Source organism: Clarias gariepinus, chromosome 8 (genome assembly GCF_024256425.1).
Source record: "Clarias gariepinus isolate MV-2021 ecotype Netherlands chromosome 8, CGAR_prim_01v2, whole genome shotgun sequence".
NCBI lineage: Eukaryota > Metazoa > Chordata > Actinopteri > Siluriformes > Clariidae > Clarias > Clarias gariepinus.
In genome coordinates this window covers 33,482,193-33,496,677 of record NC_071107.1, presented here as the reverse complement: position 1 = coordinate 33,496,677, position 14,485 = coordinate 33,482,193, and the positions used below count along the sequence as shown (strand labels likewise).

The following is a 14,485-nucleotide window of genomic DNA, read 5'->3' as shown; positions in this document are numbered from 1 at the left end:
CCTTACTTTGTAACGCGTTACACCCGACACTGCTGTCCATTACATAAGAAACATGATATGCACAAGTGATGCCTTTGTAGTATATCTGGACATCATTATGACAATCTTGGCCCGAGATTAAGGTTCGGGAAGAAGGAAAGAGCAGCATGGCTGGTGTTTTATACACTTTTTAGACATGACGTGAACGGCCTCTTAGGGCTCCATGGTTAGGGCTTAGGTTTTATTTCAAAATCATTTCATTATTGCAGTGTATTGTGTTTTGTTTAATTGGTTTATTCAAGCATCAAAACAAATGAAAACAAAGATTTTTCTCTTGTAATTAAAATCTTTTCTAAAACACCTGTAAACTTTATAATGTTAAAAAATTGTTTAGCTGTTGAGTTGTTTAGCTTCACGAGCAACAATTTGCAGGCAAACAGCAGCTTTACTTTCACACTAACATGCAGTTGTGTTCAAAATAATAGCAGTCCAACATCAGCAACCAGATCAATAATTGTTTTTGGGAGAAATTATATTTCTTCATGGTAAATATTTTACTTGTAGGTGTAGTGGAGTAATAGAAAACCAACAGTCCCTACAGTCATGATTGGATGCACCTAATTATGTGTAATTTAATCATTAATTGAAATGGGGCGTGTTCAAAATAGTAGCAGTGTGGAGTTCAATTGGAGAGGTAAATTATTCTGTGAAAAACAGGTGTCAAACAAGTCAGGCGGCCCACAAACACTGAATTCAAGTCACAGTACACTGTGAAGACAATGAAGCATGGAGGCACAAGCATCATGATATGGGGATCCGTACTATGGTGTTGGGCCTATTTATTACATTCCAAGGATCATGGATCAATTTGAGTATATCAGAATACTTAAAGAGGGCATGTTGCCTTATGCCGAAGAGGAAATGCCCTTGAAATGGGTGTTTCAACAAGACAACGACCCCAGGCACACCAGTAAGCGAGCAGCATCTTGGTTCCAGACCAACAAGATTGACGTTATGGAGTGGCCAGCCCAATCGCCAGACAATAGAAAAGTTGTGGCCTGACAATAAAAATGCTGTTTCTGAACCAAGAAATACAGAGGAATTGTGGCGTGTAGTACAAAGACCACAGATGTGAAGCAGTTCTCAGAAAGCATGATTATACAACGAAATATGAGGAAGGTAGTTTATAAGTCTGTTTCTCATGTGTATTCTTGTATATTATTATTATAGTATTATTATTATTTGGAATACGAGATGAGGTAGGGAGGAGAACCCAAATGCACCACCAGCCCGTGGAGCTGCACGTGTGCGTTGAAGTGTTTGCTCAGATTTATGAATGTTGCCTGTCTACGGCTCATATAGTAGATAAGGTCAAGGAGTTCCTCATACCTCTAACACGATCGAGGATGGTACGTTGTGTTATATAACGCTTGAAATCTTAACTTTACTGATTTTATTGACCGTCGGTTCTTATTTTATATCGCAATTTGACTGTAAAATCATGGCCTAATGAAGCACGAAGTCCTTGTAGCTAACATTTATCAGTGGTAGTGCTATTGTTGTGCTATTGCATGTTTTTTTTTTTTTTTTTTGGTGTGTTGCAGTAATTTGTGCATTCCCAACTGATTAGACAAACTTTGCGTTTCAGACTCATTGTCCACGATCGATCCACTTGCACTTTCTCCATGCAACGACGACTCCTCTTCCTAAGCGGTGCTAGCAGCGTCTCCACCACGCCCGCCAACACTATTAGCATCAACCTCCAACCTTGAGGGCAGAGGAACACCCTAAGACGGCTGCTTTCAATCAAGCATTCCTCAATGTTATGGAGATGCTTGCCCAGGAATTGAGTGGCCGACAGGAATAGAACTCTCTTGCTGATTAATGCCATAGGCATTTGTGTTTTTTGCGTTTGTTTTTTGATAATGTTTGCACCACAGGTCTGCACACTGTTAACAGTTTCTTCTGTTTACTTAAAAATAAATTTTTGTCGTATTTGTGTGTTGGATATCCGTTGTGCACTACGTACATGTGCACACTGTTTAAAGTTTGCAGATTATATGTTGACGTTTTTTTATTTATATCAGTTAATTGTGCAGGTCTCGCACAAGGTACACTTGCACACTGTTTAGAGTTTGCTCTTTGTTTTGTAGTTTAAACTTCCTTTATGCCTTATGTATATACTTTTTGCACTTTGTATATTTTTAGTGTTTTCTGTTTATATTTTTACCTTTATAATTGTGTTTTGCTTCAATAAAAACAATCTGATCGAATACATGTACCCCAAGACTATATTAAAGATTTATTATTGTATGAGCAGGTAATGTACCTCCTGATAAAGATAAATGATTAATGCCGCCACGATACAAACCAAAACAAATAAAAGAAAAAAACAAGGAATACATTGTAAAGTTTGAAATGTTGTTTACAAATTTATTGATAATACACTTTACACAACATGCTACGTGAATAGTTAGCTATTCAAGTAACGCATCAGACCTGCACGGACATCCCTGCCCTCCTCCTCTACAGCTGTAGAAGATCTGTAATATACAGAATCTGCATTTTAATGTTACACTTGCAGTTAAGTTCATTATATGCTTTGCAACAGTGATAAAAGTTAGCTAGTGATGTGCTTTTTTTTTAGATGCTTACCCTTGCGCGTCGTCGAGCTAACAAGTTGTCATTGTCTGCGTGTTGTAAAAGTTCCCAGACTTTCTTTTTTTTTTTTGCTGTGTTTCCTTTGGCTGCCCACATTTTTTTTTTGTTTTTTTTTTTCTAATTTTCTCCCCAATTTAGTCGTGGCCAATTCCTCCCCGTCACACGTTAAGGCTACTACTACCATTCAGCCGGGAAGGCAAAGACTATCACGTGTTTCCTCCGAACCGCGTGACGTCAGCCGACCGCATCTTTTCGAACTGCTCGCTCACGCACCGTTAGGGGCGGAGTAACACACTCGGAGGAAAGCGCTAGCCGCTCCTTCCGCGTGCGTGAGCTCACAGATGCCCCTGATTGGCTGTAGAGCCGTGATTAATGTGGGAGCGCAAGTACCTCTCATCCCTCCCCCCTGAGAGAGCTCGGCCAATCAGCTCTCTCTGTGCCTCCGGCTGTGAGAGGAAAACAGGTTCGAACCAGCGCTCCCCGGATGATAGGGCGAGCACTTTACCACTGCGCCACTCGGAGGCACAGCTTTAAGTTTTGAAGGGAACAGGATGATCTAAGTCTTCACAGCTGTACTATGTGTCGAGGGCCGTTGTGATCCACCACTTTCCATGCCTGGAAACAGGTTCAAGATTTTTCCGTCAATACAAATTTAAGTCTTCGAAAATAGTTAATCCTTAATTTTTCCGATTTCTCATCTGTGATTCACTCTCCGATTACCGAACAGGGAGTGTATTTGGCTGATAACGAAAGAAGTACAACTTAGTGTAAACAAGGCGTAAGAAACTTAAGCTTATACATTTTTATTTCTTTGTATTAGAGAGTTCTGCCGTACAGAAAGTCAGACAGACGTGTACGCCTGAAAAAATAATATCACTCACTTTTAGCTTTAACCTTGTAACTATTCCTTAAAAACTCTTGTCCCGTCTATGACTGGTACTTACTGTACGAAAGTGTTCTATATTTATTAGATGCTAGAGTGGAGGTTCAATGAGTAAAGTTTTCCCTCACTTACTTACTGTCTGAAGTACATCACATTTATTAGTCTAGTATGGAGCCCCTCTGGTGACATTGATAAAACAAAAATATCCTGTGGCAGGGGAACAAGATGCCATGGTGTGGCCATGACTTACTAAGGTGTGGTACAAAATAGTATAATGCAAGGCCACGAGATACTAAATTGTGGCCACAACCTTTTTTTTATTTTTTTTATTTTTATTTTAAAGCAGTGATGCCGTTAGTGTACGCGCGCTCGAGTGCCATTAGAGAGGTTCCTTGTTAAATAAGTTTTGCATAAAAGCAGTGTTTTTGTTTGCATGTGTGGTAAAGTCGTCCCACATAATAGTCCTCCCCCTCTCTTAAATTAAAGAGGAGGGAGGGCTACTGTGTAAGACGAGTAGAGGGATGTAGTCATTTCTCGTCTTACTGTAGCTTCACACACACACACACGCACACACACATACACATTGTGTGCGTGCACAAACACACTAACGGTGTAAGCATGTTTTAATCAACATATATTCATGTAAGCATGTTTTAATCAACATATATTTATAAAGACAGAAACATAAAAAGGCCTGTAAGTATACCATTATAGCAAGAAGAAAGGACAGGAGCAAGTCAGAAACAACTTCAAAGGACCAGGATATGGTTCCAGGTTTCACTAAAGCATATGTGCAAAGCGCCACGGGCGCAGGCTGGTACGAGCAAACAAGCAATAGGAAAAAATCAGAGACACAGAGCCAGTCTTATGAACAACGGAGACCTGATCCATAACGGGTTCAGTCAGGTTGTAGTCCTCAGAAGAAACACGATCCGGACTGCCCTCGCTGTCCGAGTCATCCAAAGGGATAAAGTCATCAATGGAGAAGTCGCAATTAGCTATAAAATAGAACAAAATGTAGAAGAAACATTGAATTGGGTAAAATAAGGCAAATAAGTAAAATAGTGCAAAGGAGATGCTTACCCATGGCTGGTCTCTTGAGAAATGAAGAACAAACCAAAGAAAAAAGATTTATAAACGAATCATAATGGGAAAATTATAAGCGCAGGGAGGAGTAAAAAATTACAAGGTGTAATTATAATGGAAAAATTAATTGATAGAAACTGGATTATAATGGAATAAAATTTTGATGTGGTCAAACAAAATGAATGTACAAAGAAGGAGACTGGAGACCCCCCCCCCCCCCTCTCATAAACTGTGTAAAAGGAGCGTGATTTTGATTGTGAAGGTAGTTTTTTTGTCTCAATGTCTCAATAATGAGTAAGTATTTCTTATTATTATTGCATAGTCAGGTAAACCATCTGTGTATTTATGCCTGTCAGTTTGAAAATGATACTCCCACCTCTTTCTGAGAATTGTTGTTAATTTGACTGGATGGTGGCATGAGGTTTTTTCCCTCATCAAGGAAAGAATTCTATAATAAACCACTTTAAGGGTCTTCCAGGCCATTTGGTGTTTTCTGAGCTCACTGGTACATTCCTTCTTTTTAAGCATATTCCAATCTGTTGAATTCACACGGTTTTTCACACGGAGAGCCGCACTACGAGATGTTATAATGTTTGAAAGAGCCCTAATAGCCCTAGTGTTTATGGAGATAGTGTTATTAATTTCAAACTTAAAAGGAAATCAAAGAAAACTGAAAACACAATATAAACAGAGCTCTTCCATCTACGCGAGAACGCGAGTTTTACAGTGAAAAACATCAAATGAATCCTTCTTCTTTTTCTAGGCACACACTCATTTACACAGGCAATTGGGGAGGAAAACCAGAGTACCTGAAGGAAACCCACCAAACACGGGAAGAACATGCAAACAGAGACAAGAATCAAGCCTGGCTGGGAATCAAACCCAGACCCTGGAGGTGCACGGCAACAGTGCTAACCACTACACCACCGTGCCGCCTACTTTCTGGGCTAGTCTTATCCAAAATAAACATTAAATACTTCCTTTCCTGATACCCATTTAAAAGATTTGGAGCTGGGTCACTCTATCTAGCCTTTAGTGCATATACAGTATTTCCTACATGAGAGAAGAACATCCTCGACAGTCTTAGTTTAATAGCAGGAGAGTGTGAGGACAAAAATATTGTCAAGGATCATTTCTCACAAAGTCCTGCATGGGTGTTTTATCTATAAAGCATGTGTTTTATCTATCTAGTCGGTTAAATAGATAGAGTGCTATTCAGGTCACTGTGTCCAATTCTTGTAATTTGAATTCTCCTTTTTAAATTTCCCCTTCCCTATCACATCTACTTTGTCCTTTGTTAAATGCAAATGTCTCGCTTTTGGCTCAAAATCCCACTTATGGTGCCAGTATGGTTTTTATCTTTCTCTGCACGATATCTTTGTTCTCTGACTTTTCTTTCAACTTTTTTGGTTTCTTGTCGGCTCTCTCATTTACTCGAAACCAGAATAGGCTGGGATCAACAGGAAAGAGACATTTTTTCCTTGTCTATTTATTTTTAAGTTAACTAACAAGATTACATGCACAAGATCCTGGTGGCTTCTGGGGGGATGCGGCTGCTGTGAAGGAGGACTTTCACATATATACACACACATACACACACCAGTTTACTCGATGATACTTGGTACTCGGTTCAAATTTACTTAAAATTTTTTGCTCGTCTTGCAGAACAAACCGGGTCACTCGCAATGCAAGGTTCCAAGGTATAATAACAGCAGCTTCAGTTTTCTCTATCTATATAACCCTAAATTATAAAAGTATTCCTGACATTTTTAGACTGCACAGTTATGGTAACTATGCAGATCTAAAAATGGAATTGCCATACCAGGGTTGATTCTGTCTTCAGGCTGCTTTTAAAGACAGGAATCTGGGAAACTGGACTCTACGCATTCTACGCATTCTAATCCATTCTACATTAAAGCAACAATAGTTAGTTCAAATGTGCCCTAGAGTGGGAATTTTTTAAAAGCTGTTTTTCTTTTTTCTCACACACCCAAACAACTGTGACCACATGACATTTTATGCACCAGGATTAAAATCAGTAACAATGTCAAGGCTGTGACACAGGACCAATCAGATTTTTGTGGATTTTTGTAGAGAAGAACTATATCCACATAAGGTCTTTTTATATAAATCATACTGACGCACACCACAAGTGAAGGTTTTGAAAAACAAGCGGAGAAAAGCCACCAGAACCTCCCCTTTAGTAGGAGGGACTGAAGAGCAGTGAGAGTAGGTATTTATAGATCTCGTCTGTTAAACCATGCTCCGTTTGTCTACATGTGCGGAGTCAGTGCAGAAGGGACAATAATGAATACAGCACAACGCCACAGGGCTGGAATCCGCCAGTATGCATTACTGCACACTACCGTTCTTTTCCTCAGCATCTGCTGCTCATATGCAGGTAAGTGACCTCATCTATTGATCAGTACTGGTTCTCACAAGATAGTCCTTGGAATGTGTGTGATAAACTTGACACTGGGCACAAGGAATTGACAAGGGAAAACATCTTATAAAATACTCCTGAGAACGATTAGACACCTCTTAGAGACACCTCTTAGAATGCAGAAATGCTTACATAACCTTCTTCAAAAGAAAAAAACTTTAAGGCAGGAAAGATATTAGATTTTTTTTCCCCCAGAGGCTGTTTATCACATTTATAATGCATACATGCGTACTTTATTCAAATTGAAATTATGTGACAGTGAAATTACTTATTTTACTTACTAACTTTATTCTTAGCAGCCCATAAAGCTGATGAACATAATAATGCATCACTTTTAAAAATTAAGTTTAGCATTTTACTGTTACAGTTAAGTCCGAACCTAATTACAGCGAACATCATCACAGAATGTTAAGCTTAAGCCCGAATATTTTTGCCTAAAGAAGACACGTGCTCAGACACCAACCAAATCTCCCTCTCTCGCTCTTTCTCTCTCTTTCTCTCTCTATCTCTAGTTTGTTTTTGCATAATAAATACATACAGTGACATCCAACTATATTATGTATGCTATATGTTCTATACTATATTTACAGTAGACCTATGGACAGTAAACTGAATGATTGGAATGATTTTTCCATAAATGGATATACAGTACTTTTTTTGTTTTTGGGTTAGGTCAAAGAACTATTGTTTCATCTATTTATAATAGTTATTTATTATAGTCATTATTATTTTATTTATTATAGACTATAGTTTATAATATAGCATATTAATGTACCTACCCTCCGTTAAAGCTAAAAAGTTAGCTGATTAGCATCTAGCACATAACTGCTGATAACTTCCTTTCTATTCAACATTTTGATTTAATTCATGGCAAAAGGTTTAAATACCAAAGGACTTATAAATTATACATTCTGTATTTGGTTGTTAACTTTTGGTTGACAGCACAATGAAAGAAAGAGAACAGGCGAAAGAGATACAGTGAGGGAGAAGACCCAAGTGCGAAGACCACAAAGCAAATTCTATTTTTCTATTTAAAAAAAAAATGTGGCATGAAAATCAATCAATCTTGTTGATGTCTTGTCTCTCAGCCATGCTACGATAAGTTGTTTACAGTCCTATTTTCTTCACGAATCACAGCTCACTGAAAAGCAGGATTATTAAATGGTTTACTGAAAATTGAAATGCAAACCTAAAACTAGAATCGATCATTTGACACATTGTCTCTTTTTGTTGCAAAAAAATATTCTCAATACATAGTGTATCAGGTGATAAGAAGCTGAAAAAAGAGGCAGAAATATTTGCCATGGATGTAAAAGATAAAAACAACCAGGAGAGCGTTGTGATAAATTTATTAAAGTGCTTTGTGTATATGAAAAACTTAAAGGATTTTAAAAAGCTTTGTTTTTTATTTGTTTAAAGATGTTTCAATAGCAGTATTGTAAAGATCTTGGTTCTTTCTGGCTTTCAGATTAAATGCTTTCTAAGATTTATATCATGAGTATTTACAGTACAGTATATACAGTATATGAGGAGCCCACAGAGAGCTCATTTCCCCACATCTAGATAACAATCCTTTTGCGGTTCTTTATTTTATTTTTAATGAAAAAGAATTTGCCTTGAGCTTAGATTTTTATAATAGTGCATTTTTCTTTTTTTTTTTATTAGGGCTATTGGGGAATAATACTATAATATATTAATAAAATAATAATAGTGAATATTAAATGTGAAAAAATGAATGCACCATGAACAAATGATGGCACCCCATCCATGCACGGATTACACCCAGTGTTGGCAGGACAGATTACCTGATAGCCTGACCAGGATTTAGTGTTTATGAAAGATGATTATATGAATAATTTAACTGATGAAGTATATCGATTGGGCTGGTGCTATGAGCTTATGGAATTTAAAAGCTTAATCTGGTGATAAAAAGGTGATAACTGTCTTCATCAGTTGTTTATTTATAAAGCAGGTGAAAAAACATCATCAACTGTAAGCCATTTATGAATACAACACCTGTTTAGTCTTATTATTTAAACCTCTACTCATTCAAACTAACACATCTTCCTTCTTAGACATCCTAAGAGTGACGGTGCCATCAAGCCGTCTGGTAGCCGCTCGAGGACACGCTGTGGTTCTGGGCTGTGTGTTCTCACCTGACTTTGGACCAAACCCTAACATTTCCAGTCTGGTGGTGACATGGCAGCGGGTGGAGAATAACCACGTGGTTCATAGCTTCTATTACGAGCGGGACCAACTGGATTTGCAGGATTCTGCATATCAGAAACGTACTTCACTGTTTGTGAATAAGCTAAGCAAAGGAAATGCTTCAGTAAGGATAGAGAACGTAGGAGTGAAGGATGCGGGGCGCTACCTTTGCACCGTGAGCACGTCCAGGGGGACCGACAAAGCATCGTTACAACTGGACTACGGAGGTAAACGCAGACTTTTAATCTTCTTGATTTTGAACCTGTACGAGTGGTTTAAGAATAATTTAGTGCATGCATGGCTTTTTTTTATTATTTTCATTATTGTATGTGTTGTGGTCTGGGAAAACCCTTTACATTGTCAGATATTGACATTTTCTGCTAGGTTGGACTTCTGAAATCTATAGCTTTCTGTTTTGCCAGAAGTTGTCATAGTTTAAAGGAATTTGATGCTGTAGTGAGCATTAAATTGCCCAAACCAGGCAACCAGGTGACATTTCTCTGATATTTAGCTATCTAGTTTTGGTGAGTTTCTGTCCACTATAGCATCAGATTCCTGATCTTGGTTAGTTGCAGACTGTCCACCTTAAGGCGCAATGTCCTGTGCATTCTGAGATGCTTTTCTATGGTTGTAAAGAGTTACTGTAGTCTGTAAATGAACTGACTGAAGGTCCAACCACAGAATAGATACTGGAATAGATAGATACATTGGCCTCCACAGTAAGATGTTACACAGCATTGCATAATTCAAAACCTGTAAGAAATGTGAGACACATCAGACAATAAACTTCAGTGCTATGGATTGAATCAAATGGACATTCTATCGAGGGTTCATAGCTCTACCAGCTCAGCAATACATTTTGCTCCATTCTGATGTTTAATGTAAGGATTAACTGAACCTCGTGTTCTGTATCAGCATTTCATGCATACTTCTGCCACATGATTGGCTAATTAGATAAGGAGCAAGTCAACAGGTTAATGTGGACATTTATACAAATTATATAAAGGTACGTCAGAATGTCTTATTAGCAAAAAGTTTTCCAGGATTTCCTAGAACCTCACAGATATTTTATTCACCTATCCACTCACAATTCACCCCTCCCCCTCCCCCGCCTGTCTCCAAAAAATGTTTTTTTTTTCCCCCACAGCTTTATACACAGAGCCAAGATTAACCATCAATGTACACTCCTCTGACATTATGGTGCAGTATGAGACAGAGGGATTCCCTGCACCCGAGGTGACGTGGAAAGGAGAAAATGGCAAAAACCTCAGCAGTCATATACAGACCTCAATTCAACCGAATGAAGAAACAGGACTTTATTATATTAAAAGTAGTTACACAGCACCAAAAACTCCTCTCAACTTCACCTTCACTCTCAAAAACCAGCTAATGCAACAATACCTGCACAGGCCTGTTAGCTTCACTGGTAAGGACTTTAGATATATCGATTTATCGATGTTTAAGCTTTTTTTTTTTTTTTTTTTGAGTTCATATCAATAGAAATGTAAAATGTATTTTAAAATACCATCTTATATCTATTTTGGAAGGGTATGCAAGCAAAATTGCAATTTCCATGTGTAGTGCCTCTGATGGCGGGTATGTGTTTATACAAGAGACATCAAGGTCACGTTACACAGACTGAGAGAGCCTCTTTATTCTGTTTACACCAGCTTATTGTGGGAGTCATATTAGTGGCTGCGAGCTAATCATGTGCACCTGTGCCCTCGCTTTTACTGGGGGTGTTATGTTTTGGAAGTTTCCTATAATTGAAAACCACTCCAGATGACAAAGGCACTCCTACATGACTGCAGCCTCCTAGCAAACTGCTATGTGTACATAGGTGTAATTCAGTACCCTGTTGGAAAAAGATGTATTTAACAGCCCTGGGAAGGTGACCCTTTCCCACAGAGCCATGATGCCTATGTGGGCTGGTATGCTTTTTAACGAAATTTTTTGGGGTACTGAAATAAAATTCCCCCCTCTAACATCATACTTATCCTATCCCTTGCTGAGGAAATGACCTAAGGCATGTCTGCTTTGGGTCTGTACAGATGGTCACTGTGATGACATGGATCAGACTTTCAGTCCTTTTACATTTGTATGCTGGTCGACTCACGTCTCCCTTTTTATTTTGGACCATTTCTAAGATGCTCAGTCAATCCTAATAATCCAAAGTGACATTTTATTACACTGTGTTATGCCTTTAATAGGACGGTACAACAAATTGTAAACACGATGTGCTATATTAAAATATACTAACAAAAAAATGATGATGTTGGCAAGTCAGCCCTTGCTTCCATTAAAATGAAAATAGTTTTTATTCTTATTTTGTTTTCTTTTTTTGATTTTTTTTCTTGCAGGTGAACAGACCTCCTGCTTAACGGCAGCCATCCTAGCTGTAGTGATTTGTTTATTCCTCATCTTGATTGCTGCAGTTTTGTTTTGGCGGTACTATCGCAAGTAGAGATAAACTGGAAGACTGGTAAACTAATGACTTTGAAAGGACTGAGATACAATAAACTATCCAGTTTATATTTTCAGGTAAATATAATAGTTATCAATGGCATCTCGTTTCATTTAATCTAGCAATTTTTTTTTTTTTTTTTTTTTTGCTAGACCAAGCTTTCTGATAACTGCTGCTCACCTTTCTTTATTACATTGCCTGGCCAAAAAAATATTTAACTGACCGTCTGTACCCTTAATTAAAGTGCAGTGTGTTGGTGTAAATGGTTCCTGATGCTCCCAGAACTACAGTTTCACAACTTTAATCCTGGAATATGGCCGTGCCATCAGGGACGAAAAAACTCCATAGATGTGATAACCTGGTCATTCAGTACATTTCGGTTGTCAGCTGACTTCATCTAGACGTGACCTCCTGAAGCAACCCCAGATCATAACACTGTCTCCAGAGGCTTGTACCGTGGCCACTATGCATGATGGGTGCATCGGTTCATGCACTTACCCTGACACGCCCATCACTCTGGAATAGGGTCCATCACTCCAAAGTCCAATCTTTATGATCCCTAGCAAATTTAAGTGTTTTTTTTTTTTTTTTTTTTTAAGATCAGCATGTTTTTACTATGTTTTTTAAGTCTTTAAGTGATCTCCATTCCTTATTTTTTCCTGACTACATTTCTTCCACAAAGTTGAAGATTCACCACTATCCTTCCAGGTTTTAATAAAGTGTTCTCAACCCAATTCCATTCATTTCAAATCTTCTTAGTCGTTTTTTTGGTGCGTGATACAGGCCAATAGTTTTAAGATATATAAATATAATTTTTTTAAATATAAAAATTTTAATATATTTTGTTGTTGTTGCTTTTTTACTATGTAGAGCAGGTGGCACGTGATTAGCACTGTCGCCTTCACCTCCAGTGAATACCTATACAGGATACAGTAGTATAGACAATAAGTAAGTTTGTAGAACAAACCTTCTGAAGAAAAAGATTTTAAAGGATACTTTCACTTTTTTCCGCTGATTACATTGTTTATAAAATGCTGAAAGGATGCCAGGATATTTTTTTAAAATGAAACTTTTTACTGTACAAATAATCTCATAATGCCTTTATTGACATCAAAGCCCGATCATAACGGCTTGTACAGACTGTTCTATGTTCAGGGGAATCACGTCAGAAGTTGTAATGATAACGGGAACTGTTTGTGCCTTAGAGATAAGCACTTTAATTCCTGTGCATGGTTCAACCTTTTTATGCTAAAGATGCATGAATATGCAACATAACAGACCTTTTTATTATTATTATTATTATTTTATTATTATTATTATTATTATTATTGGAACCTCATTAATCAATTAACCAGTTAGGCACTGGTGCTTGCTGCTCTGTTTGGGATAATAAAGGTTGCTGAAATAGTTTACAAAATGGTTTTACTGCTTGAGATGAACATAACAACGCACAAATGCATTCTTATTATTCCTTTATGTACGTAGCACAAGTTGGATTATGTTGGTCAGCTATAAGGAAATAACGCGAGACTTACTAGCTAACCTCCCCTAATGATAAATAATTGAAAATTACCGGTTTTAAGAGAATCAATTGTACTTTATTTTATCCTTTAACTCTTGGCCCCAAACTTTGAAATCTATAATTCAATATCTCTTTGTTGAACTGTGTCATGTTTGCCAGTGATTAACATCAAAAGCGAGGTAACAAAAAAGTAGCTTTTCTTTATCACTTCAGGTAAAAATGTTACAATGGTAGCAATCTTTTCTTTAGTCATTTTACATTTTAAACTATTTGTTCATTAATAATGTTTATTTATTTGGGGGCGGGCATGGATTTGGTAAAAAAAAAAAAAAGGGCACAAGAGGTACGGTATATTTGGGGGAAAATGTGTGCATGTACAGTACAGTCAAAAGTTATAGCAAAGATGAAATTAGTGTTAAAATCAAGCTGCCTTCACTTCCCTGTTATTGAAGCATGGGAAAATCTGGAAAAAGAAGAAACCCAATTAGCCTTTTTTTTTTTGTTGTTGTTTTTAGAGTGTTCGCCAGTAGTGTTTACCAAGAGGGTCATGATCATTAAAGTTTCAGTTGCAAGTTTACTTTGCCTTCTCTCAAGTGATTTCCCAGTAATGTTGTGAGAATTTAAATCATTTAAACAAGACAACTATTTAGGCTCATTTCCTCTGTCACTAAATCTGTTATGTTTCCAACCATCGTCATTCCCAAACATCACATTGATGGACTTTAGTGGATGAATAAATCAAAGGCTTTTTTTTTTTTACAAGTAAAAAGCAAAAATGCAGGATGCACAAGTTTAATCTTCAGCCATGATTTATTTGCAAAAGATCCTGTTTAATTGTAAATCTAATTATTATTTCTTAACCATTTTGTCTAATCTGCTGAATAAATATTTGTTATTATAAAAAAATAAATGTTATTTGTTTTCATTAAAATGGGATTAAAATTCTATACTGTATCTACTCATATGCAATACTCCAATAAGATGTTCATAAGTTGTTTATGTCTCCATGTTAAGAGATGATTTCTGTAGTAAAGTTAATAAAGTCTGATAAACAATGAAGCATGTTATTCCTTTTTGTCAGTTTTATCCTATTCGACTTAAAATGTGCAATTTTGCCACAAACAACAAAAAACAAAAACAAAAAACACCACAAAAAAGAAAAAGAAGAAAAATGGTGATCAGATACTCAAATATTATGAAACAAACTTTTTAAAACTTAGCATGTTGTTCCCCTCGCTG

General features: G+C 37.2%; 1 protein-coding gene across 2 annotated transcripts; it reads left to right on the top strand.

Moving 5' to 3' along the window:
* Positions 1 to 6,894: 6,894 nt before the first annotated feature.
* Positions 6,895 to 13,999, top strand: LOC128528445 (V-set domain-containing T-cell activation inhibitor 1). Of its 2 annotated transcripts, XR_008360958.1 has the most exons (5): positions 6,895 to 7,010; positions 9,128 to 9,487; positions 10,408 to 10,686; positions 11,621 to 11,801; positions 11,969 to 13,999. XR_008360958.1 is itself a non-coding variant. In XM_053501283.1 (4 exons), exons 1-4 carry the CDS (start codon positions 6,917 to 6,919, stop codon positions 11,722 to 11,724), a joined length of 837 nt encoding a protein of 278 aa, XP_053357258.1. In that variant the 5' UTR covers positions 6,895 to 6,916; the 3' UTR covers positions 11,725 to 11,836. The 2 variants fall into 2 exon arrangements, 1 of the variants encoding a protein (XP_053357258.1); XM_053501283.1 differs by lacking the exon at positions 11,969 to 13,999 and having other exon boundaries at positions 11,621 to 11,836.
* Positions 14,000 to 14,485: the final 486 nt, after the last annotated feature.